We start from the raw sequence: 16,631 nt of genomic DNA, 5'->3' as shown, positions 1-16,631 counted from the left end.
GGGTGCTGTGGGGTGCTGCTCACCGTTCCCCCCTGGCAGGGGAGCTCCTGCGGGTCACCCACCTTGCCCAGGGTGCGGATGGTGCTGGTGCTCTGTGGCTGGACAGCGTCATCAGTGGCTCCGTGCCGGAGATCTTTGGTGATGCCGTGGTGCTGCCACAGGTGCTGGCATTGCCCGTTATCCCCAAGGGACCACGGCTCCCATGCTGGGAGCACGGGGTGTCCATGGCCTGACCCCTCCCTGCCTCTCCCCAGGACTTCAGTGAGCGCTATGTGCGGACGGGCGCGGGGCAGCTCTCCGGGGGCTCGGTGCAGAGCTTCCTGCGGGATGGGCGCCTCGTCCGTGCCCACTGCAATCACACCATCGTGTTCGACCCCCCCGAGGGGCCACAGCCCCCACGGGTGCAGCACCTCCGGGCCAGAGCCATCACAGCTTCCTATGACCCAGCCAAACAGGAGCTCCACTTCCAGCTCCGTGCCTCGCTTGATGCAGGTAACCAGGAGAGACCCCAGGATGGGGATGGAGATCTGCTGTCAGTTCTGGGTGTCTGTGAGAGTGCAAAGGCCATGTCCCTGCAGTGACACAGCACATCTAATTCTCTCTGCTCAATTCACAGGGGCTGATACAGACCAGTGCCCACTGGGATTCATCCCATCCCCTGGGCAGCTGTACTGCATTGGTACGGACCCGTCCTGAAGGGCCGTGAGGATGGCAAGGGGCAACTGGTGCTGCTTCCCTGTCCCCCCAACCCTGTTCTGTCTCTGCTCCCCAGATGTTGATGAATGCACCGAGGGGTCCCATGCCTGCCGCTACAACCAGATTTGCCAGAACACCGCCGGGTCCTACGGCTGCTCCTGCCTCCCTGGCTACCGCACACTGGGTGTTGGCTGGCCGTGCTTGGGTATGAGCAGGGCTCTCAGGGTCCATGGTCACCCCCCTGCCCTGTTCCAGCCTCAGTTTCCCCCATCCAGCTGCAGCTCCCCATCTCTTTCCTCCCCCAGATGTCAATGAGTGCCTGCAGTTTCCCCCACCCTGTGCCTTTGAGTGCCGCAACCTGCGGGGCTCCTACGAGTGCCTGTGCCCCGCTGGCAAGACCCTGCTGCCGGGCGGGCAGTGTGGCACAGCAGGGATGGAGGGAAGGGACACAAGGAGCAGCGTGCCCTGGGACACTTCCCTGCGCCGGCAGGGGCCCAGCAGCCGCCCACGGGGACGATCCATCTACACTCAGCTCGCCCTGCGCCGCGTGGCGAAGGATGCAGGGATGGCTGCCCGGGCCCCGCCCTGCCCCATGGGCTACATCAGGAGGAATGGCACCTGCACGGGTGAGCGTGCATTGGGGAAGGGTGTTGGAGGCAGTTCAGAGACTACTTTGTCCCCAGAAAGTACCTCACGTCCTTCTTGCTGCCCTGTCCACCGCTTTGTTTGCACCCTGTGGTGTTTGCTGTGCTGGGAAAGGGAGGTGAGAGCCAGGCTGGGCCAAGGCAGTGGCACCACAGGGGTCTGATCCTTCCCCTCTTGCCTTCACACCTCTTGTCCCACAGACCTTGACGAGTGTCAGACACTGAACCAGTGCCAGCACGAGTGCAGGAACAGCCTGGGCACCTACCGCTGCCTCTGCCCCTCTGGCTACCGGCTGCTGTCCAACAGGAAGACCTGCCACGGTCAGTGCAGGGGTGCCTCGGGGTGCCCAGTCCCCATGGTGCCCTGAGTGTCATCTTTTTGGGACTGCAAGTCATTATCCTGTCTTGGGGCAGTTGTTCCCAGTCTCAGCTCTCTGCAGTCTGAGTGTTCCTGTCTCACTGCCTCAGTGTCCAGGGAGATGTAGGGAGGTGGGAGAGCTGGGGATTGAACCCCCATCTCAGCCATGGGCACTCCAGCACCCTCAGACCCTGGCCCCTCTCTCTCTGCAGATGTGGATGAGTGCATGGAGGGCACAATCCAGTGTGGCTCGGGCCAGATGTGCTTCAACACCCGTGGAGGTGCCCGGTGCATGGATGTGCCGTGCCCAGCTGGGTACCGGAGAGGCTCCAGCCCAGGGTGAGTCGTGCCGTGGGGCTGGGGGTGCCCATCCTGCTCTCCTCACGTCACCCGAGTGTCCTGTCCATTCTCTGGCACCCACCACATCCCACGTTCCCCATCTCTCACTCAGGCTGTGCGTGGGTCGCTGCCCCCCGTTCTGCGGCCCGGCCGGCCCCACGCTGCAGTACCAGGCGCTCCCCCTGCCCCTCGGCATCGCTGCCCACCGGGATGTGGTGCACCTCTCCCCGGCCACCGCCCTGCGCCACCGCCCCGTCTTCAGGCTGCTGGAGCAGGACCCCGACAGCCCCTTCGCCCTCCGCACCGAGCGGGGCCAGGGCATCATCTCCACCCTGCGGCCGCTGCGGGAGCCGGGCACCCACCGGCTCAAGGTGCAGGTGCTGGTCCCAGACGGGCAGCAAGCACCCAGCATCTTCCTCCTCCTCATCTCTGTCTCCCCCTACCCTTACTGACACAGCCCAGGGACAGGAGGGGACTCAGGGTCATTTCTCCTCCTGTCCCTCCCCACCCCATCAGTGGGACACATGGCTCAGGGAACGCTGAGCTTGTACCTCTTCTGTCCCTCCCAGACACCCCCTCAGCTCTCAGCTGTGTTCCTTTCACCCAGGGCCAGGCCCTGACTCAGCAGGAGAGTCAGGATCCCGGTGGGGATAAGATGTCCTGCCAACCTCTTGCAATCGGGTCCCAAATCCCAGAACAAACACAGCTCTGGATGGCCTTGGTTGCTATCAGTCCCTAAATGTGACAGTGGCCAGTGAGGGTCTCACCAGGGTGCAGGGAAGGATTCCCTGGCCTGGGGAGGGTGTGGGGCACCCCAGCATTAACCTTGTATTAAATTGAAATAGTATTTTTTTGTTTGTTTTTTCTAAATCTACTTTGTTTCTGTGCCCTCTTATTGATTTATGAAGGTGTTTTGTGACTAAATATTAGCTGTGCCCGAAGAAGGCAGCTTCCTTCAACGTGTGGGAGAATTCCCATGGCTTTGGACACCTCCCTGCCTAACCTTGGACCATAAAAGGGAGGTTGTCTGGATGTAGCAATGCCAGAAGGCCAATGTCCAGCCCCTGAAGGTCCAATCCTGCCCCAGAGGCAAGTCCCTCAAGCAGCAAGAGCAAGATCTGGCCATGGTGAAGATGGAGGCCATTCCCAAAACACTGTTTCAGTCCTAACTGATGGTGTGGGATGTGGGGTGCTGGCCCCAGGAGACACGAGCCCCCAGTCACCAGGGCTGGGCCATAGAGGCTGATGGTGGCTGTGAACTTTCCTGATCCTGTCACTGGAGCTGGCTCTTGCTGCACCTGTCTGAGATTCCCCTAAAAGTCTCTGTCCTGTGGGATGGAGCTTTCCTGTCCTCCAAAGCCAGGTCTGCTGTGGGTCTGGGGTGCCCTGGGCATGTGCAAGGGGGAAAGGTGAGTTTGGGCCCATGTACAGCCCCCTGCCCTGTCCCCTCCTGCCCACCCTGGCTCCTTTATTGCCTCCTGATGGAGGTTCAGATAAATCCAGCCTTGCCCCTTCTTCCTGGTCCAGGGAGGAAAGACGGGTGCTGCAGAGCACCATCTCTCCTCTGCCCCCATTTTCCCCACTCCTCGGGGGCAGGTGACTCTGTGGAGTCCCCACGGGGGGCTGACACCCGTGGGTGCTGTCTGGAGGCTGCTGGGGATGTCAGGAGTGGGGGGACAGCTGTGGCAGCACCCAGAGGGGCCATGCAGGGGATGGGGCTGGGCGCTGGTCCCAGCCCGGCCCGGGGGCAGCTGTGTCCCCTGTTCTGCCGGGCACCCCGCGGGCAGGAGGAGCGCAGGGCCCAAGGGGGGACTGTCCCGCGGCGGCTCCGCCTGCCCACGCCCGGTTATAAAGGAGGAGGAGGAGGGGGGGGATGCTCCAGGCACCGGACCAGAGCACGGAGGGCAGCCGGACACCGGGAGTGTGTGAGTGCGGGCACGGCACAGGGGGAGAGGGGAAAGCGGGAGCTTTGCCTTGGAAGACGTGCCCTCATCCTGTCTGTCCCAAATCTACCCACCCACGGGTGTCCCCCACCCCCGGCTGTTGGAGCAGGGCAGTGCGGTGCCAGCCCTTTCCCAGCAGACTGCCATCAAGCCCTTCCTAGCTCAGTTTGGGATGGGCGGGGGTTTCCAAGCGAGTCCCATTTCCTTGAGGGTCTCCTTGGCCACCCTCAGGGACGGGATCTGAGACCTCAGCCGGTACCACCTCGTGTCCTCTCTGCTCTGCTCTGGGGATTTTGGGGGGCAGGATGAGACCTCCGCGAGGAGGAGCGATGCTGAAGAAAACCCCAGCACTAGTGAGCACATGCCTCTGCTGCTGGAAAGGCTGCTCCTGTCCCTCCTGCCTGCCTTTGCCCCTGTCCTTGCCCCTCCTGCCTGCTCCATCCCAGCCCACAGGCAGCAGCCCGGCTGTTCTTCCAGCCCGGCTAGCGAAGACAGCTCCTCTCTTTACCAAAGTTTCAGTCTTTTTATTCTCCTCCCTCTTAATATTTATTTCTTGGTTTTAAAACCGAAAGCGCAGCGTTCCTTTGGCACAGCGCAGTCCCAGTCTCTCCAGTAAAATCCCTGCCCCAACTCACACGGAAATTGCTACGGAATAATAATAAGGGCTGAGAAAAAAGTCCCGCCGCGTTCCCCTTCACCGAGCTTTGTTTGCTCTGATTTATTGCCACGGAACGTTGAAACTTCGGGGCTCTCCCTTCCTGGGCAGGCGGCTTTGGCACGAGCCTTGTTTCCAGAGCTGGGAACTCTGGTGGCCGCACCCCTGGGATGCAGGATGCGTCTCCAGGACAAGGTGCCCCCAGGCCCCTCGGGCATTGCGACATTGGGACATGTCTGAGCTGGCAAAAGCTGAAGGCATTTCCCAGTGGCCCTGCTGGGCCACTTGCAGAGCGAGTGTGCCTGGTCCCGGAGGCGCTTACTCAGGCTGGCAACCGCAACAGCGATGCTGGTGGCCACAGCGGGGATGAGTTTGGGACTAAAGGAGGGAAGTTGTCTCTAAAGGAGCGGCAGGCGCAGCGTCGGGGTTGGGCTGGGCCGTTTTGGGAACTGCGACTGCTTTCCTGTAAATGCCCCGGTGAGGAAGGGACGGCTGGACCTCGCTGGGCAGGGACCCAGCTTGGCACAGCCACCAACAGGGAAATGCTGCTTGCACAAGCCTGCGTGGCAGCCCGACGGGCACGGGCAGGCTCGGGGAGCCGGAGGGAAGGGTATGGGGCTGCCAGACCCCTTTGTTCCTCGGCAAGAAGCTGGCAGGAGCAGGGCAGAGCCTGCCCCTGGCTGGCTCCAAGCCTCACCCCGTGGGATGCTGGCTCTGCACCGCGCTGGCAGGACCGGGGTGCTGGGGCACACCCCGGCATAACCGCATCCCGCTGGGAGAGGTGCTGGGTGGGCCAGCCTGGAGCAGCCCGGCACGGCGCCTTCCCGGCCTGCAGGAGCAGGATTGTGCTGACTTGGCAGCAGCAGTGTCAAAGTTGCCCAGGACAGGGTTTGGCCGGCTCCGCCGTTCGCCTCTCCCGGCCAAGGGTCAGCTGGCATCGCCTCTTCGTGGGGCCCTGGGATTCACAGCCTGGCCCAGGGACTGCAGGGACAGGCCAGAGCCCCTTCCTGCCCAGGACCCCCAACCCTCCCCTGAGATCCAGGCTGCTGTGTCCTTCACCACCTCCTGCTGTTGGCTGAAGTCCTCGATTTCCTTGGCTGGAGGGTGAGGGGCTCTGAATCCCCATGTAGGTGTTTTGTGCTGGCAGAAAACACGAGCAGCATAATTAGAACAGATGCCCCGTAAGCATTAATTAGACTTAGGGCTGGGCTGGGCTCTAGGGGATGCTGCCAAGTCCCCCAGGCCTGCAGCCATCGCTGTCCTGATGGGCACTGGGGGCTGAGCCCGTGGCAGCTCTGCAGACAGCTGGGATGTGCTGGGTCCTGCCAGGGCAAGGCATTGAGCTGTGCCTCTGCCACGGCCGGGCGCCTGCGCCTGAGCCCCGGCTCCCCAGCATTGCAGGGCACGTGCAGAGCGTGGGGCAGGCTGTGCTGGGGCTGCCAGCACAGAGAAAAGGTAAGAGCAAAACAGCCCTCCTTGGCTGCCCCAGCCTCCTCTGCTGCCCAGCCAGCACCGGGTGCACAGGTTGGTGCACGGGCAGGGTGTCCTCCCTGGCTGAGAGCCACAACCCCACCATGGTCACTGTGCTGTGGCTTTTTCCTCTTGCCCCCAGCCCTGCCTTGGTTCCCTGCAGCCTCCTCTTGCTTCAGCCGATCCTTCCTGATGCTGTGGCTGATAGCTGCAGTAAGGGCAGGGGCTGGTGGTATCATGACCCCCTTTTCCTTTGCTTTGGCAGCACCATGGCTCAGTCCAAGGGCACAGTGGTCCTTGCCTACAGCGGGGGGCTCGACACCTCCTGCATCCTGGTGTGGCTGAAGGAGCAGGGCTACGACGTCGTCGCCTACCTGGTGAGCTCTGAGCTGAGGTTCCCGTCATAGGAACCCTGTCCCCAGGGGCTGGCGCTGGAGGGGCTGCTGGGCCATTGCTCTGGGGGGGCTGGGCTGGGTCTGGGGTCCTGGTGTGTGTGTGGCTGCAGTGGTGACCCTGCTCACACTGGTTAACCATAGTCCAGCTCACTGCTGCTCTGCTGAGCTGCCAGCCCTGTGTGCCACAGCCTGTCCTGCCAGCTAATGACCCTCTGCTAATGAAGGCAGGGAATCAGGGCAGAGCCAAAGGGCTTGGCAGAGGAGGGCAGATATCCACCTCAGGGGATGGAACTCCCCTCCTGCCCATCCTGGGTGTCTCAAGCCCAGCCACCAGAGGCTGTCGTGCCTTGCATGATGCCCTGTGCCAAACTGGGCTTGCACTGGGTTTTGTGGTCTTGTTTTACACTGAGTCTTTTTTTTTCTTTTTTTTTGTTACTGCTTTCCAGGCCAACATTGGGCAGAAGGAAGATTTTGAGGCAGCACGAAAGAAAGCCGTGGCACTGGGGGCCAAGAAGGTAACAGTGTCCCTCCCCTTGCTCCCCACCACAGGGATGAGCCAAGGGTCTCACACACCCCAGAGAGGACCGTGCCAATAAGAAATCCCTTCTCCAGAGGTTTTGCCCCAAAGCCTTTTAGCAGCATTTAGGAAAGACAAAAGACTTTTCACTGAAACTCCAGAGGAGCGGGTTTCCCTGTAGGAACCCTTCCATCAGGAATATCCCTCCGCTGGCAGGTTTACATCGAGGATGTCAGCAGGGAGTTTGTGGAGGAGTTCATCTGGCCAGCAGTTCAGGCCAATGCGCTCTACGAGGATCGGTACCTGCTGGGCACGGCACTGGCACGGCCCTGCATCGCCCGCAAGCTCGTGGAGATCGCCCAGCGAGAGGGAGCCCAGCACATCGCCCACGGGGCCACGGGCAAGGTGAGAGGGGATGTGGCCACTGGGCAGGGATGGCTGGAGGTGCTTGGATGGGGCAGCTGGTCAGTCTACAGGTCAAGGTCTGGGTGCCAGGAGGGGTGCTCAGGGTGTTTTGCGGGGACTGTGCAAAATTCAACCGTGTTTCAACACTTCCCTCTCACTTCTGGGATTTCTGTGCCCAATTTCGGTTCCGTCTCGCTGTTGGGAAGGCTGGGGTCACAGCTGAAAGCTCTGTTTCTGGCAGCAATTTCAAAATACTGAGGGTTCCCAAGCCAGGATCCGACTGAGACTGGGCCAGCACAACCCAGCGTGATTAGGGGTGTCCTGGAGTAAGTGCCACTGTCCCAGACTTTGTCCCTATTCCTGTCCCCAGTTCTGGCTCTGCCGGTCCCTATCCCCATTCCTGTACCTATCCCCACTGTCCCGGTCCCCATCCCCTGCTCTCCCGGCCCCTGCTCCCATTCCTGACCCTATCCTGGCTGTGCCGGTCCCTATCCCGGCTGTCCCCGTCCCCATCCCCGCTGTCCCCGCTGGCCGCAGGGAGGACACTTTGCCGCTAGAGGCAGCCAGAGACCGTGGAAAAGGGATGCTCGTGGCCAGCCCCTTCCTGGAGAGGGGGAATCCCCCTCGGGGAGCGGGGGACCTGCGAGACGTGACGGTGGCTCACCCCCGGCACCTGCAGCCGCTGCCCCGTGGGGACATCTGGGGCAGGTGAGGGCTCAGGGGGTGAAGCCAGGACCTGCCGAGTGCCTCCTCCTCTTCTTCCCACAGCCCGTGCCTTGGGGTAAGGCGAGGTGACTCCCTGGGGGGATCGCAATGGGTTTGGGGGTCCCCACGGTGGGGACTCTGCGAGAAGGGGGACAGGAGGCTGCCGAGGGACTCGCCAGCCCCCAGGAGACGGGAGAGAGGGGCAGATGGGGGGGCTACGGGGCCGGAATAACTCTCTCTCCTGCTGCAATCCTGCACCCCTTTCTGTCCATCTTACCCATCCCCAGCCGGCCTTTCTTGAAAGCTCCAGCTCAAAGGTGCCCTAACACAGCCACAGTGCGATGCTGCTCCCCCTGCTCCCAGGTGCCAGCATCCATCCATCCATCCATCCATCCATCCATCCATCCATCCATCCATCCATCCATCCATCCCTCCATCCCTCCATCCCTGCTGCCAGGGGCACCTCGCTGCCCGCACTCCCCAGGCCATTAAGCCACGGGCACTGGCAGGGACTGACTGCGGGTAACCCGACCCGGCTGAGGAGTCTTAAATGGGACCATCTGGGGTGTCCCCGCTGCCGCTGGAGCAGATGGATGTGTTTTGGGCCTGTGAGGGAAATGAGTGCTTTGCTGGATGTACTTGCCTGTGTGTAATAGTCCATGGGGAATTCCCAGCCCGGGTGTAAATGTATCCTCCAGGCCGATGGGAGGGAAGTGGGGGATCCTTACGCCCCTTGGTGAGGGTGAAAAATAGCTTTCAGTGAGTGTTATTCCCTTGGAAGTGCTTGTAATTCCCAGCTTTCCTACTGCTCCTTGCCCTTTCCCAGCTACCTGGACTCATTAGTGGCACCTAATCAGCAAGGGCCAATTAAGGTAAAGGGAGGTTCTGAACTATTTATTTATGAGCTGCTGCATCCCTCTGCTCACTCTGGACTTACCCCCACCTTGTCCTCTTCCTTCTTTGTCCTTTGATGTCTTGGGGGGAAAAAGCCACCCAAATCTGGTTTGAGCACACAGCTATCAGGAGCTACAGGAAAGGTGGTTTGGGGTTCAAACCAGCTTGGAGAGGGACCAGGAACTCCCATGGGACAGAAGATCCTTACCCTCTGTGTCCAAGGTTTGCAATATCAGCAGGGGAGCTGTGACCGGAGCCAAACTGGCTGTATGTATGTGCTGTCACACCCTGGGCTGGGGTGACCCCTCAGCACCTCCCACTCATGTTTCAGGGCAATGACCAGGTTCGGTTTGAGCTCAGCTGCTATGCCCTGTGTCCCAAGATCAAGGTAAGGCACCCCAAACCACCCCCTGCCTCCCCACAGGCTCCTGGCCTCTTTGTAGCTGGTGGGAATTCTGTTTTAACACCCATGCAAACGGCCCTGCTTCATTTTAACAAGCCACCAGCTGCACACAGCGACGTTTTGGTATTTCAGGGGGCTGTAATGATGCTTAATTGACCTATTTTTACCCCAAACACCATGAGCACACAGCGGAGACAGTACCAAGGCAGCTGCTGCCTGCTTCCCTTTTGCATCCAGTGCCTGGTTAGGGTGGGGGTTTGGTTTACTCCCACCTTGTGCTGGGAGATTAAATTTCAGCTGGGGGACCACCACCCTGTGGATCTTGGCTCCCAGGGGCAGAGGGGGCCCAGGGGCTACAAGAGGACAGGAGGTTCCTCATCTCATGCTCCTGCCCTGCTGCCAGGTTGTTGCACCGTGGAGGCTGCCCGAGTTTTACCAGCGCTTCCCTGGACGCCGTGAGCTGATGGATTATGCCAAGGTAGGAGCTGGTGTGGCCAGAATCCACAAGATGTCCAGGGCAGCAGAAGGTGCTCAGAGTGGCTGTGAAAGCTCAGGGTAGCCATGGGATTCTTGGAGTGACCATGGGGTGCTCAGGGTCACCACAGGATGCTTACCATGACTTGGTAGGTGAGAGCAGCACATCCTGCACAACATCCCTGCAGCACCACTTAGGAGCCTCCTGGTCAGGCTTCCCCCCTGCCCCCCTCCTCTGTTGTTTTTTTTTTCTCCTTCCTTTCTAGAAGCCCCCTAATTACCTGGCTGTTAATTGTAACCTGCTTTCCAAGGAAACAGGTCCCAGCTCCCTGACTTGTGTAACAGACAAAGCAAATACATTCACCTTTGTTGTCCCTTCCTTTTTGAAGTACAAGTTACAATAAAACATATTAGAAGTTTTGCATCAGGTTTTTACATGCCCACCAGGGTACCTTTCTTTTTTAGCGACTTCATGGAAATGCTTGACAACTCGGCTCAATCAATCAAAAGGGAAAAGTCAGCTCTGTGCATAAACCAGAAAATTGCTTCAGTTTTTAAATAGCTGCCATCGAAGCTGCCTGGGTAATCTCTGGGAAGGCAAGGTGTGGAGCTGGAGGGATGTGGTGTGGGGTGAGGAGCCCTCTGAGCCCATTAGGGAGGGAGAGAGCAGCGTGTTGAGGATTGTGTTTGCCATCTGCCGTTGTATTATGAAGGGGAGTTTATGAGAGCTTTCCATATGTTGCCAAACAAATTGTCAAATAAGGGAGTTATTAAGAGCACCACGGTTTTATTATATAGAAAATGGAACATGTGTTTTGGGTTTGGGGGTTTTGTTTGGTTGTGGGGATTGTTTTGTTTGTTTGGAAGCGGGGGAAAAGGGAAATGAAATGGATTGGGGCCCCATTCCAGGAGCAAAAGGTTGTGGGGTGAGGGTTTGAGTACTTCTCAGTCTCTGGTTATCTGTTACAGAAAAAAAAGGTGGTTCCCCTTCATTTTCATCCTCAGGAAAGGGAGATGCATGGCCAGGTCACTTGAGCACATACATGTGCTCACCTTGGTGCTGGGGAATTAGAAAATGATGATGTTTGGGGCTCCATTGGTGCCAGGGAAAGAGATGATTTTTCACTGTGGCACAGTGGATTTGCTACCCAGGGGCTGAAGCCAGCCTTTCCCTGGCAGCAAATCTGTGCCAGGGGCTGCTTCATTCTCAAACACCTTAATGAAAATGGCCAAGCTCTCCTGGATGCTGCTCCAGGATCAGCCTCGCCACAGGCAGAGCCAGGTGGGACAGAAGCTGAGAATAAATTCCCTCTCTGGTTTTGGTACCTTTGGCTCCAGCAAAAGCTGCCTAGGCTCTGAAGATATTTGGTTTGGACCTGGAGGATCCTCTTTGAAATGGGGTGAGGATGGTTTGGGGAGCACTGGCTTCCCCAGCTGCCAGGAGGAGGCAGTGGCAGGACAGGGCTGGCTGAGGGCACAAGTCAGCTCGAGATTACTGGGTGTTCATGTCTGAAAGATGGGTTTGTACCACCCCAAGTGAGATGGTGGGTCTCTTCTTGTAAATACAAGATAGAAGAAGAGGAAATGGCTTTAAGTTGTGCTGGAGGAGGTCTAGATTAGCTAATGGGGTGTCCCATCAGGTCCTATGCTGGAATTATGTGGGGAATCAGCAAATGAGAACCCATGAGCCTGAGACCGTGTCCCCCCAGGAGCAGGGCTGAGTCAGTCCCTCTGCAGCATTAGGAGATGACAGGTGATGGTTTGAGGGCTGTGATGTAACAACCACAAGCATTTCCTTCTCTGTTCTTGGCAGATGAGGAATGTCTGCTCAGCCCCTGCTCCTCTGTCCCCAGCTGAGCCCTTGACTGATGTCCCTGCTGTGGTGATACTGAAATGCCAGAGCTGCCCAGCAGCACGGGCTGTACAGACACATCAAGGCTCGGTGGGAGCTGCTGTCCCCATCCCTGTCTTGCTACAGCCACCCCACAGCTGGCACACTGTAGCTCAGTGTCCTGGCAGGGTGGGTGATGTCCCTGCTGGCTCCAGTCAGCCTGCTGCTGTCACCTCTCCCACCAATTCCCCCACGTATTCACCTCGTCTTCACAGGCAATTTCCCCCATTGAAATGTCAGTGGATAAATGAGCACGCTGGTGACCTTGCTGGGGAGCCAGGCTCGGTGCTGCACATCGTGCTGGGGGGGCAGCTGGTGTGTGGCCACACATCCCTGGGCTTGGTGTGCTTGAGGTGCCCAGGTTCAGAGGGGCACTGCCACCTCCTTGGGGTGTATCTGCTTCACCATGTGTTTGCACAAGGCTGGGAAGATGTGTTGTTGTCCCCTCGTGACAGAGCATTAGTCCTCTTTAGGCTCTAGAGCATCCTGTAGATTTGGGGACCTCCCCTTGCTGAGAAGCCTGGCTGGGGGAATCATAAAATCATGGAATATCTTGAGTTGGAGGGGACCCACAGGGTCATCAAGTTCAGGTCCTGGCTCTGCAAAGAACAGCCAGGAACAATCCCACCACATACCTGAGACCACTGCACCACCCTGGATCCAGGGAAAGCAGACAACATCTGTGCTGGCGTCCCCATCTCTGGGGTTCATGGGGTGCTCTGGGGCCCTTCTCAGCCTGTGGCAGGGCTGGGATGGCCATTCTTCTCCCAGCCACACTGTCCCTGATGTTCCTGGTGAGGTGGCCCTTGTGGTGGGAGCTGATGTGGGTCAGGGACATGGGAGTCCACCTTGCTCTGTGCTGCCCTGCTTGTGGCCAGGGTTGTGCCTTTGTGTTTTTGGGGCTGATCCTGCTGGGAACCAGTATCAATGAGGGCTGGCTTACCCTATCTCTTCTCCTCCCGGCAGAAACATGGGATCCCAGTGCCTGTGACACCTCAGACACCCTGGAGCATGGATGAGAACCTAATGCACATCAGGTGAGGAGCCCTGGGATCTGGACCCCAGTCCCTTCCAACCTACATGTCCAGAGCAGCTCTCTGTACCCCCATTGTCCCAGGCTGCCCCACCACATGCTGACCATGGGTGACTCCAAATCCTCCATCCTCCCTTTCTATCTAGCTGTCCATGTTCCAAATGGCAGCATTCATCTCCTGGACTCTCCTAAGCCTGGCTCTCCCTTCAGGGTTGCTGCTAAAATGCTCTGGAAATCCGTACCGTGTACTTATGTCCATCCTCATGGGGTGGGTGGGAGCGAGGGTCTCGTCCCGGTGGGTTTTGGGGTTGCAAGTTACAGGTGCTGCAGTGACTTCTCTCTCCTTCCTTCTCCTTCCTGCTGCAGCTATGAAGCCGGGATCCTGGAGAATCCCAAGGTAATCGATCACGGCCACCCTGCCAGCACGGCAGCCACGGGGCCGGGGGCGTCTCGTGTATTTGCAGCCTAATTGGAAATTTCACGGCGGGGCCGTCCGTGTATGCGGGGAGGCTCCGCCGCTCCCCGGCCCCTCCGCCTCCCCCGGCACGTTAATTACCGCCAGCTCGAACAGGGGAAGGGACAGTTCCAGGGTGACACCGGAGGGGACAGTGGCGCCGGGCAGCACTAAAGGAGCAATTAGACAGACGCGGTGCTGGTGAGACTCGGAGCTGGTGGCGAGTGGCAGAGGTGTCCCCTGCCCGTGTCTGCAGCTCGCCCAGCGCTCCTTGCTTTCCCAGCCCGCTATCCGTGGGGGTGTGGGATAAAACCTTCCCTTGCATGGGTGGTGTTGGGGACCCACGGGGCCACCAGCTCTGGCTACCAACAGGGACTTGCGGAGCGCCAACATCTCCGGCCGCTCCGAGCCGCGCTGCGGTGTCGCTGGCCCTGCCTGCGCTGGTCACCGCTCCCGGCCGCTATTTAAACCATCCATCAGCCCTAATTAGACAGCCCGGGGAGAGGAGGGGAAGGCGGCCAGGCGGAGAGGGAGCGGAGCCGCTGGAGCTCCGTGCCCGCAGCCGGCTCTCGCAGCGGGGCTGACGCGTGCCCGCGGCGAGAGGAAGAGGAAGGTGGAGAGGGGGTCCCGCTCCTCCTTTGTACCCTCCGGAGGGGCGGCTGTGGGTTTGCAGAGCCGGGTTCCCGTGGGGTCTCCTCCCCCGGGACAGTGGCTGGCACCGGGATGGGTGTTCACGTCTTCAGCTGGAGGTAGCATGGGACTGACCCGCACCCAGCACCTCTCCTCTCCTCTCCTACCCCGCTCCCCAGGCTCTGCCAAGCCCGTTCCCTTCCCAAATCCAGCTGGAAAATAAGGCTGAGCGGTGCCCTGACCCCATCCCCGAGCATCCTCTGCCCGGGCACCTATGACAGTGCTGAGAGGTGGCTTTCCGGGGCGCGGTGTCACTGCTGTCACTGCTGTCACTGTCGCTGCTGTCCCCGGCCCGGGACGCGGTGCTGGGCACACGGTGGCCGTGGCAAGATCCGGGGTGCCAGGCACGGCGGGCTCCCCTCCCCGAACCCCCGGGACCTGCCAAACGCAGGGATTTGAAAGCAGATGGTTGAGCTATTTTCTGCCTCTGTGAGGCCCGATTGAAGGGCAATGAGGCAGCTAATGTGGAGAAAGATAGAAATTTACTTGCTTTAACTTCATATGGCACTCTGAAAGAGTTCATTCAGTCCCGGGCACAACAATATCAGCCGGATGAATAAACCATTTGCGGCATCGATAGCTCTGCATCATGGTTTACTTCATGGACCATTTGCTTCCAATTTCTTCTCTTCTTGCCCCGTTTTTCTTGCTTCTTTCTTCCCCCCTCCCTTTCGCACTTTCCACACACTCTTCCTTTTTTTTTTTTTTCCTTTTTTTTTGCCCCCCTTTTTTTTTTCCTCTCTCCCCTTTAAAGATGACATTGCAGGACTAGCCCCCCTGCGGGGAGGGATAAATAGAAGGCATTGATACACTGCAACAAACTATTTGTCATTTGAACTGTGCTTTTAGGAGAGAGAATAAAAAGAGGACAGACTCACACCGTAATGATGGAATGCAAGCCAAATGTCACTTTTATTTCTATTTAGTTATTTTATTTAATAGGGGTTTTCATAGTTGGCTCGGAAAATTGGAAACTACCTGACTTTGACTTTCAATGTTTAGTAAAGAGTTTTTAATACTTTCCAGTATTTTTTTCTCCCACCCCCCTGCACCTTTTCCTTTTGAACTCGAAGCTTTTCATCATTTCTCACAGGTTCATCCAGTTAATAAGTGTGATCAGGGCTAGGAAAGGGCAGATGATGTAAAATTGAAATCCATAGCCCGTGTAATCTGTGCATGGGGGCACAGGGGAGATGTGCCTGCCTGCCAACGCCTCTCCCTTAAAACGAGGGAAAGGGGCAAAAATTACATCAAATGGGAACTGGGGAGGGGTTTTCTGCAGTGAGTGCTTGGGCAGCTATGTCTGTATCCACATGGTTCAGCTGTGGCTGGTGTTGGGATGTGCACCCCGAGGTTTGGGGTGAGGCAAGGGGTCCCCTCCCAGTGTGGAGGGTGGGATGGGATGCTTGCGGCTCTGTGGGGTTCTCTCAGGTGCTGGCAGTGATCCAGCAAATGTAAATACATTTGGACAAAAATAAATGGAATTCTCACTAAAATTCTTATTGCCTGTCAGGGAAAAAAAAAAATAATTTATCTGTAGAGAAATTAATTTTCCATTTAAAAAGTGTAATTTTTAATTTTTAATATATATTTATTTATATACTTTTGGTTGGATTACTATGGGGCTTTTTTCCTAACTTGCTTTATATCTCATCAATTTTTTTCTTGCTGGAATGTAAGAGAAAGGAGGAAAAGGGAGATTTAAAAGTCCCTTCCATTCCCAAACTATGTTATGATTTGATGAAGTGAGCAGAAAAGCTGTGCTTTAGAAAGGAAAAGAGGAACAGGGAGAGTGTGGGCCAGGCATTGGGCAGGTGGGTGCAAGGCAGGGCCCCCTGCCCAGAGATACCCAAAGCTCCAGCTCTGCCCAGCTGGCTTTAGTGGGGAAATACCAGTTTGCCACCTTTTAAAAGGCTGCTTGACTCCCAATGGTGCTGCACGTGCCTTGGGTGCTCTGTGCCTCCATTCCCCTCCACCTCCTGGAGCTGTGGCTAGGTGGGGAGTCCCTCTGGAGGCAAGAGCTTACAAACACAAATCTGGAAGTATTTTGGGGTCAGCCTGTGCAGTCGCATCATGGGTGAGTGCTGAGGGGCCATGTGAAATTGCAAAGCATTTGCTCTCCGGGACGGAAAGCTTTTTTATATTACATTCCCTCCCCCCCTGCTTCTTCTGGCACGCACTTCAATTGCAGCAATTCACCATCAGCACCCGAGCCTCTGCTGGCCTGGCTCTGATGGAGATAAGATGCCTCTTCCCTATAAATCTCAGAAAAAAAAAAAAAAATATATATATATATACATAAAGGTTGATGTGCTCTGAAATGGGTTTTTGCTTTGCTGCTCTATTTTCCCCTGTGTGTATTAACCCCGGGGACACCATGAAAGAGCCGGTGTGCTGGGAGCACCTGCTGGGGTCAGGCCTGCTCATTAGTTTTTTCGGTCAGTGCCGAATAAGCCCGGCCGCGGTGCGGGGACGTGCGGGTGCCTGCCTGCCCTGCCGCTCACTGCCAGCGTCCTGCTTTTCCCTGCCTGACTTGCTTCTCCACAGCCATCCCGCCTCCAGCTGTGGGGGCGTTGGAGGAAAAGATGAGATCAAGTTGAGGGGAAAAATTGGCTGATTCTGCCAACCCCTTTGTTCCCAGGGCCCCCGGTAAGCGTCGGTGCTG

At 57.8% G+C, this 16,631-nt stretch overlaps 2 protein-coding genes across 2 annotated transcripts in view; both read left to right on the top strand.

Annotated features, from left to right (window-relative positions):
* Positions 1-2,901, top strand: part of HMCN2 (hemicentin 2) — a 32,537-nt gene extending 29,636 nt beyond the window's left edge. Inside the window, exons 72-79 of the mRNA XM_015645239.1 lie at positions 40-161; positions 255-492; positions 617-679; positions 773-901; positions 1,002-1,322; positions 1,542-1,661; positions 1,911-2,037; positions 2,150-2,901. Coding sequence (XP_015500725.1) covers positions 40-161; positions 255-492; positions 617-679; positions 773-901; positions 1,002-1,322; positions 1,542-1,661; positions 1,911-2,037; positions 2,150-2,489 — 1,460 coding nt within the window. The 3' untranslated portion in view covers positions 2,490-2,901. The remainder of the gene's footprint in view (positions 1-39; positions 162-254; positions 493-616; positions 680-772; positions 902-1,001; positions 1,323-1,541; positions 1,662-1,910; positions 2,038-2,149) is intronic.
* Positions 2,902-3,903: 1,002 nt separating this feature from the next.
* The window catches only part of ASS1 (argininosuccinate synthase 1), a 26,238-nt gene continuing 13,510 nt past the window's right edge, over positions 3,904-16,631 (top strand). Inside the window, exons 1-8 of the mRNA XM_015645154.1 lie at positions 3,904-3,962; positions 6,371-6,482; positions 6,947-7,015; positions 7,234-7,422; positions 9,353-9,409; positions 9,828-9,902; positions 12,756-12,826; positions 13,189-13,219. Of these exons, the coding sequence (XP_015500640.1) occupies positions 6,375-6,482; positions 6,947-7,015; positions 7,234-7,422; positions 9,353-9,409; positions 9,828-9,902; positions 12,756-12,826; positions 13,189-13,219 (600 nt within the window). The 5' untranslated portion in view covers positions 3,904-3,962; positions 6,371-6,374. The remainder of the gene's footprint in view (positions 3,963-6,370; positions 6,483-6,946; positions 7,016-7,233; positions 7,423-9,352; positions 9,410-9,827; positions 9,903-12,755; positions 12,827-13,188; positions 13,220-16,631) is intronic.

This window comes from Parus major, chromosome 17 (assembly GCF_001522545.3).
Source record: "Parus major isolate Abel chromosome 17, Parus_major1.1, whole genome shotgun sequence".
Taxonomy (NCBI): domain Eukaryota; kingdom Metazoa; phylum Chordata; class Aves; order Passeriformes; family Paridae; genus Parus; species Parus major.
Note: the sequence above shows the minus strand (reverse complement) of the source record. Positions and strands in the feature narration are given on the sequence as shown.